An 8,672-nucleotide genomic window follows, 5' to 3' on the forward strand; every position below is an offset into this window, starting at 1 on the left:
TTATTATTTTTGATAGTTGTCCAAAGGGTTTACATTTACAAATTATATTTCCTATGTGATTAATCTGTTGCTATATGCAAGGGTGGCAAACTGTAGCCCCCGGGCCTGATGCGTCTTAATCCGGCCCACCGGGCATTTCCAAATTCCTGTTTTAAACGTTTAACATGGAAACTGTAGCCGGCAACATGACTTGCAGTGCTATTGTGGCACACTCGAATCGCCCAAGTAGTCATGTGCAATTTGTAGCACGTCAACACACATTACGCACAAAGTAAACTACCTACTGCACCATGTGGGCATACAAACAAATATTTGGCGTAATACACATGCCAAAAAACACCCATATAATCCCGCCGCAAGGTATGCTGAGTAGCTTGTGGTACTCTTTTTGTCGACTTTTTGTCGTGTTTGTCGCATTTTTGCTAGATTGCAAAATATGTTGACGAGGTCGTCAGAGAAGTAAACAAGGGGTTAACATACTCTTGACATCCAAGAGTACATAGTTCATATTGCTGTTGCAGCTGGACTACCCAGCATGCCTTGCGGGTATTTAGAAATAAGCTTTAAGTTACGTGTTATGTTTAGCGCTTAGTTGTTGATTTATGTGATGTGTTAACTTGCTGTGGATGTGTTGTGTTTTCATTTCGTTGCACCGTGGGTAAGTATGTCGTTCTGTTTGATGCCACCTATAGACGGCCCCACCGCCAAATTTTTTTAACCCAGTGTGGCCCGCCACTCAAAAGGTTTGCCCACCCCTGCTATATGCATATGTCCAGAATTGTAGCATACTACAAGCTGCTTCTTTAAGTACAGTGAAATAGAACTGTTTTATTTGTTGTCATTATGTGGATTCTGTGTGCTTATGTCAAGTGATGGTGCATGTTAACATGCTGTTAATACACAGCATGTTAATATGTTGCAAGTATAAAACCAAAACAGTAAACCAGCACCAGAAATGTGATTTACATTAGAGTGAAGGCATTTTGGGAAATGTAATGAGGATATTGGATGGACGAATGTTATTTGAACATACTGTACCTGTGACCAAGAATGTAATTCTTGAGGTATGTGAATTTTGAATTTCAACATCAGATGCAATCAGATATTGCTCCCATATCCTGGGACCCCTAACACAAGCAGCGGATGAATGTGATTCCTCTTCAGCCGTATCGTCCCGCCTCCAGTTGTCGCCACTGCTGCAAAGCTCCTGGAGTTCTGGCAGAGCGACCCGGCTTCGTGGTTCCAGCATGTCGAGGCGCTGTTCCACTTGAGGGGGATCATATATATTTACAAATATGCAGTCATGGAAAAAATGATTAGACCACCCTTGTTTCTTCAGTTTATTGGTCCATTTTAATACCTGATACAACTAAAGATAAAAATATAATGATAACAAATAAAGCTCATAAGAGTTGAATTTAAGAGCTGCTAGTAGCTTACATGGTTTTCTTGATAGTACCCAAAACCATTGAAGTTCTTAGCTATAGCTATAGCAATGTACTGCCAAAAAATTGTAATCTTATGAGCTATTTTTGTTGTCATTGTTGTATTTGTCCAAACAAAAAGGTACCTTTAGTTGTATCAGGCATTAAAATGAACAAGAAACCGTAAGAACAGGGGTGGTCTAATCATTTTTTCTATGAATGTATATACACATCAAAATATTTATAAATGATTATAGTATAGCTTTATTATAGATGCATTTCAAAGCATGACACATGCATTTTGAATGCTACTTTACACCTTAAAATTATTTTTAATTACATTTTAAAAATTATGAATGTATATATTTCAAAATAATATATATTATAAATATAAAATATAAATGAAATGGAAATTAAAATGAGTATAGCTGCATTTCAAAGCAAGAATGGTGAATTTTGAATGCTATTTTACACAAAACAAGCCTACTGGCATGCAGGTTTTGTGATTTTTTTAAAATGTTTTTTTTACCTGAATCTCACACACACACGCACACAATAATTTTTCAGATTAAAAAAAAAAAAAAAAAACTACAAAATTTGCGGATACATGTTTTTTCATAGGACAGCAATAATAACGTATGATAAATTCAAGGATGCCCCGTGGGATTCTTTGAGTTTGTCTACAACTGTGCATTTATAGTTTAAAGAGTAAAAATTACCCTTTAACAATCAAAATAAAAAATAAAAAAAGACACACATGCTCTCATCACGTTACAAAAGAACCCAAATGTCCTTTATTTAGCGGTATGCCCCATTTTAATACATTACATACGTGGATAAATTTAAACAACAAATGTCTCAAATGTCCAAAATAACCTTTATTCTAAACTTACTTTTTTTTTTTTAAATCTTAAGTTTAGTATAAAAAAGTTAAGTGCACCTAAGTTCTCAACGTCCCCGCCGGACAAGTCGTTGACACTCTTTAGTCTTCTTAAAAGACAAGAACGTGTGCATAATAAGTCCGTCACTTTTCGCGCTGCATTTCCTCTTCTTTTTTTTGTACAAACATCGGAAATAGAATCCCTGAACTATGAATGTCCGTAATCCTTCGACAGAGAAAGTCTCGTCTGGCTGTGGTTGGCGTTTTAATGCTGCACTCGTACAGTAAGTACTTCATATTGCTGGCACCATCGTCACACATGATGAAAAGATGGAATAATAAACAAGATTGGTCAAGTTTTGGAAGCTGTGGCCCCGGTTTTTCTCAGGAACTTGGCCTGAATAGCAGCACAGTTTCCACGGCAACTGCATCATCAGCATCATTGGTAGCCGCCAGGGTTTTTCTGGTGGCCACAGCGGCCAAAAAGTGAATGCAGTTAGTCGGATACCCAGTGACCACGCATAGAAATGACAGCACACACAGACTGAATAAAAAACAACAACAACCACCACCACAGACCTCCACAGAGGCTTCTTATCTGTAAGACCAATGAATACGTTTTTATATTAAAAAAAAGACATAATGCTGACATGATGCAACTGGACCCCCATGTTCACATCAATAAATAAGGAAATTAATTAAAACATGTCGCAGAATTTCTAGATTTCATTCACTGTGTTGAGAAAAAACAGAAATGCTGACTTTATTAATTTGTTTTAACCATATTGAGTTCGAATCGTATTAGTTTTTAATTAACCTGCACAAAAAAAGTGAAAATGACAACATTTGTCGAATATGTTGGACTGAAAGTGCTGTTGCTGTTTGTATACTCCTATACAACCCTCAATACAGCAATCCACACACTAACGAAGCGTAGTGATTGGCTAAACCAAGTCACGTGTTTAGTTTGGACAAATCCGGGACGGAAGAAAACCACTACCTGCTTTCGGGATTTTGGCTTTATGTAGGTGAGTGGCCCAAACAAATGTTCGGTCTTTTAACCTTAATGTTTTGTGACAAATATGCTACAAAATCAATTTTGTGTCACATTACAAAATAGTTCGACATCGATCGATATCTTTTGACCTTCTTTCGCGACGGCTCTGCAGGTTTTTAAAGGAACGCCGGTGCAGCGCGCTGGTTGGGTAAATCATGTCACGTGCTCCGTTTGAACCAATTATCGTATGGACTGTCGGTAGCTAGGTGACACTACTTTCGGGATTTTACCGTGTTGATTAAATTGATTGGTCCATAACCCAATATTTTTTAAGGTGTATGGTACAAAAGCAAATAATCTTTGCCCTTAACTTTACTTGGTCTTGCTAAAAAAAATAAAAGTGTGGTTCAATAAGTTATTACATTGTTAGTTTTCGCCACCGTTGATGTAGCCTTTTTAAAAGGGCACAGATGCAGCGTGTTTATTGGTTAACGACAGTCACGTGACCCAAAGAACCCAATCAGAGAGCGGATAGCTTGGTGATCCTTACTTACGGGATTTGACGTTCCCGCTCAACAACATTGTTGTCATAACTTTCTGTGATCTTATCGTGTTTAGGGGTATGTATGATTGAAAAGACTTAGGTTAACATTTTTAGTTTTATCAGTAAACGTTCACAAACGTCAGTCGTTGTCATCTGAACGTTGTCAAATCAGCGCACACACAGCAAACTATTTCACAGCTTTCTTTTCTAGTAGAAAACATCACCATCATCATTACAAAAAACATGGTTTGTCACGTTAGCTTAGCAGTGCATCTCAGCTTTTAATTAAATTAGTACAAAATGTGCAAAAACAATTGCAGACAATCTGTATACTAATTGATATGTTTGCTTTTCTAATTGCAAAGCATCACAACCAAACACAAGTGCGTCTTATCTTTGGTTCAACCGGTGGTTGTAGGATCAAATCCGAGAGCCTCGCTGGAGTTGACGAATAAAAGCGGGAAAGAAACCAGGGAACCTTTGCAAAAATGAACAGAAAAGGGGCCAATTTCCTCAGGTAAATATATAATCATGTGATACAGCAAATAAAATGTAGTGTATAAACTCTGGGTATCCGACAGCAGAACAGAAAGAAAACACAAAGCTGTAAAAAATGTTACACCAACCAGCCCTTTCCACTCCGCTCAATATTTGGATTTACTAAACGTCTTAACTTTTTTTTTTAAAGTTTGTTTTCATTAAATGTGCTCTTTGGCACTTGACTATATGTTAAAACTACAAGTTGCCCAACAAGGTACAGTAAACCACTTTGGCTGCAAGTGCATTCAAGTTTCTAATTCTATCTTTTTTCCTCCAAATTTAAATTGTATTTTTTTTAAAGACACTGTGCAAAAGACAAGTTCAATCTAGCTAAAAGCATCCAAGATGCATTGTTTTTTTTTCTTGAGGATTTCTTGTGATCGTCATACTAGTACTTACATGGAACTACTACACATCTATAAGTTGAACTACACTTAAAAAAAAAAAAAAAAAAAAACAAGTGGGGATTTTTTTTTCCCTCCAACCTCTGTAATGCGCTTCACTTTGACCATTAAGAAGCTAAATTATCTACAGTAATGTGGTTCTAGTGTTCTATAGATAGACATTGCTAGGCCAGGGGTGCCCAAAGTGCGATTTTTCAGTTTGTAGCTAATTTTTTATTGGCATTTTTAAAAGATGTTTTATTCAGATTGCTTGATTGGATGTATTTGGGCATCTTTACTTACAAAATGTATCAAAGTGTCCCCCTGCATCCTTCAATTTTTATGTATATGGCCCTCGCTGGAAAAAGTCTGGACACCCCTGCTCTAGACTTGATAAGGGACCCCCTTTTTTGGAGTTAAATGGTTAACCTACAGGATATTTGACTGCTTGGTGGCTTTTTTGTCTCCTAACTGGTAATCTACCCTCACGCCATAAAAAAAAACAAAAAACCCTAGATACATCGCTAGTACTGTACCGGAATGGCCTCAAATAAAAGCATAGCAATGAGGCGGGCTTGGCTACGGGACGGACTCTACGGCGTTAAATGCTGGCGCTCATCATTTGATCGTGAGGTCACAAGTGGAGTACTGTACCTTTCACAAGGGCTTGAAAACATTACATTCCATTAGGTGATGTCAGTATTGTGGCCAAGCAGCCTAACGAGGGGGGGAGGGGGGGGGGGGTACGGATGTGACTGACAGGAGGTGGGGTGGGTACAGGGTTTTAGGCGTGCGGGGACCAGCTGCCGTTACCAGATGGTGTAACCTCCGCCGGAGCCGCCCAGGAAGAAGTTGCTCTTTCGCTGCGTCATGACCACGTTGGCGCCCTGCATGGCCGCCAGCTGGGCCGCGTTGGGGGGGTGTCCAGGAGGTGGGGGCTAGGGAGGGGAAAAGGTGAACAATTTAACAACTTTATAAAGAAACTTCCTCGCAAAAAAAAAAAAAAAAAATTCCACAAAACTGAAGATCTGGCATTTATCCGCCTTTCGCACAGAATTCAGTGAAGAGTATCACCACAACACAGCTCTGTCATTAGATGACAAATGCTGGTTGGACAGCAACAATTGCTTTCAGCAAAACAAAAAACACACTTTGCAGAATACCCTTACACACAGACAGCCTCCTGTCAATGTTCCGCCTTTAGAGGTCATATCAGAGCTGTATGCAAGCGTACTTGGGTGAAATTCAACACCAGATGCTCATGCCCTGTTGTGTTGAAAGCAATTGTTGTTGCTGCCTGATAGCATTTTTTTATATGTCACACCAGGCAATTGTGATGCTGTGTGAAAGCGCACACAATTGTAGCAACATCCCCCTCTGCTGGGTTCTGTGTGTGCATAGGCAAGGATCGTCAACGACTGCAAAGAGGACGCAGTTAATTTGTAATAAATGAATTTCAGCTTTAACAATGATTTGGAATGCAAGAGAAAGTGGAAAGGAAAACTTAGCAGCCGAGAAGTGATCACTCACAGGGATGGACACGCTGCTGCCGGCCGTGAAGCGAGCGCCCGCATCGAAGCCGCCCTCCACCATCACTGTGGACCCCGGCGGGTACACGGCCCCCATGGGATAGTAAGCCAACGGCACGTTCTGTCCCATATGGCCCACGGGCATCTGGGGCTGCATGGGCATGTAGACCTGCGTGCCGACATACGGAGACGACATCTGAGGCATCTGGCCGGTCACCTGAGGGGGAAGCACGTATCTGGGCTGGTAGATCTGCAGAGGGAAGAAGACGTCAATAGCACGCTTCCGAGGTGGGTAGCTTTCAGCGTCGCCGTGGTTACCTCAGAGTATGCGGGGGGTGTGTCCGTGTAAGGGGGCGCCTGAGGAGACATTTGCATAGCAGGAGGGTAAACTGGTGCAGTGTTCTGCTGAGGGTACACACTCTGCTGAGGATAAGAACCTGCAACACAACAGAGAAAACACTCTAAATACAAAGTAGTCTTAGTTCCAGACAACATCTTAACATTCCAAAAAACAAATACAGATATTTTTTTATTCAAAAAGTATTATTACAAGAAAAAAAAGGTGTAACGTTACCTAAACAATTAATTTTATTTGCGAAATAAATCACAAATTCAGGAAAATAGTTGCTCCACTGTATTGACTGATGGGCAAAATTCCCACACGAGTTACGACCAAAGTAAAGTTGTAATATTAGTAACAATATAACAACAAAGTGTTGCAATAACATGTCACAAGTCATATTTTTTTTTTGGGGGGGGGGGGGGGGGGCACACAATATCACGACAATAGTTGCTATTTTATCGAGTGATTGTCAAAATTCCCACATGACCATAAATGCAGCAGTCTGCTTTACGGCCCATCCATCCATCCATTTTCTATACCACTTCTCCTCTTTAGGGTCGCGGGGGCATGCTGGAGCCTATCCCAGCTGACTTCGGGGTACACCCTGGACTGGTCGCCAGCCAATCGCAGGGCACATATAGACAAACAACCATTCACGACCATAAAGTTGTAATATTAGCAACAGTATTAAGTATTTGAGAAGAATATAGTTTAATAAAATGTTAGAAGTAAGTATTTTTGGAGGGGACAATAGTGGTTAGTTTATTGAGAATTGAGAAAAAGTCATTTTATTCAAGAAAATAATATAACGAGAATAAAGTTTACTACCGGGGGGGGAAAGTTGTAACGTTCCGTAATGTCGTATTTTTATGAGGAAAAACAAATTCCCACACATAAGTAAACAACATTAGAATGAAGTCGGAATATTACGAGGGGGAATAAAGTTGACATTTTATTGAGCAATTGTCAAAATTCCCACAAGCGTAAACACATCATGGTTTGAGCCCTCTCCATCGAAAGACCCGTTATTTATTCATCAGGCCGCATCATTAAATATCTGGCCAAAACATCGATCCAAATTGAATATTAATAAGATTCTTGAGAAAGTATGGCAGAATGAAACCAAATCTAGCTGGTTTTGGGGGTGGGCTGCCAATATCCGATATGACATAATCTAACGACAAATGGCGGCGGTTGTGGTGGTGGTAGTACGGTAGAAAGATCTTTATTAAACCGCCGCCGCATTTGACATTTAAAGCCGCTTAAAGTCGACTCGTGCTGCGATATTGTCCAGACCGCGTCCGTTTATTGTCACGTAGCCCGCCTCGGATGTCCAAAAACAACAACGGTAGGCGTCGTTAGCTTTAGCCTTAGCGACGCATATATACGAACAACTGACTAAGACTACTATTTGAAAAAACATATCCGGAAGAAATACCTTTGTTGTTCATTGTTGCGGTCAGGTTTGCAGTTTGTCGAATGTCAGATTCTGACTGTGGTGGCTGTCGGTGTCTCGTCACGGTGTCGTTATAACAAAAACAGCTTACGGCTCGCAGTGTTTCACTTCCTTGTTTTTCCTGCTGCTTCTTGTTGTTGTGGAAGTGCTGACGTCATGGGCTCTTGCTCGACGCTCGAGCTAGCTGTTTGATGTCGGTTCGCGCGCCCTCTACCTGTGGAGGCTGGAGGTGACGAGTGAAAGAGAAGACTGGACTGTAGATCTTTTTTTATGTTGAAGCGCTATCCCTCCTTGTCTACATGGTAACAATAATTATAAGAATGCTTTATAAACGTAGTAAAGTAAACCTAGTATTTCTTGATACATGCACAAACTCCAGCAAAATTGTTTTACCACAAGTACTACCACTACTATTACTATTATTACAAATAATAGTAGTAATTTTTTATATCAAAATATGTATTTCTGATACAAACTACAACGAGACGTCCAAAGAGTCTGTGCACCACAACAAAATATTACTACTAGTGCTACTGCTTCTGCTACTACTGCTGCTACTATTACTACTGATAATAA

General features: G+C 40.0%; 1 protein-coding gene across 1 annotated transcript; it reads right to left on the reverse strand.

The window, feature by feature from the left end:
• Nucleotides 1-2,933: 2,933 nt before the first annotated feature.
• Nucleotides 2,934-8,253, reverse strand: dazap2 (DAZ associated protein 2). Its single transcript, XM_054796788.1, has 4 exons — nt 8,079-8,253; nt 6,616-6,734; nt 6,299-6,547; nt 2,934-5,706 (listed from the first exon to the last, which is right to left on the reverse strand). Exons 1-4 carry the CDS (start codon nt 8,089-8,091, stop codon nt 5,578-5,580), a joined length of 510 nt encoding a protein of 169 aa, XP_054652763.1. The 5' UTR covers nt 8,092-8,253; the 3' UTR covers nt 2,934-5,577.
• Nucleotides 8,254-8,672: the final 419 nt, after the last annotated feature.

Source organism: Dunckerocampus dactyliophorus, chromosome 1 (assembly GCF_027744805.1).
Source record: "Dunckerocampus dactyliophorus isolate RoL2022-P2 chromosome 1, RoL_Ddac_1.1, whole genome shotgun sequence".
Lineage (NCBI taxonomy): Eukaryota > Metazoa > Chordata > Actinopteri > Syngnathiformes > Syngnathidae > Dunckerocampus > Dunckerocampus dactyliophorus.

Coding starts and splice junctions, on each gene's coding strand:
- dazap2 (XM_054796788.1), bottom strand. Junction 6,548..6,615: donor CACCCCCCGCATACTCTGAG/GTAACCACGGCG, acceptor TTCCCTCTGCAG/ATCTACCAGCCCAGATACGT. Junction 5,707..6,298: donor GCAGCAGCGTGTCCATCCCT/GTGAGTGATCAC, acceptor TCCCCTCCCTAG/CCCCCACCTCCTGGACACCC.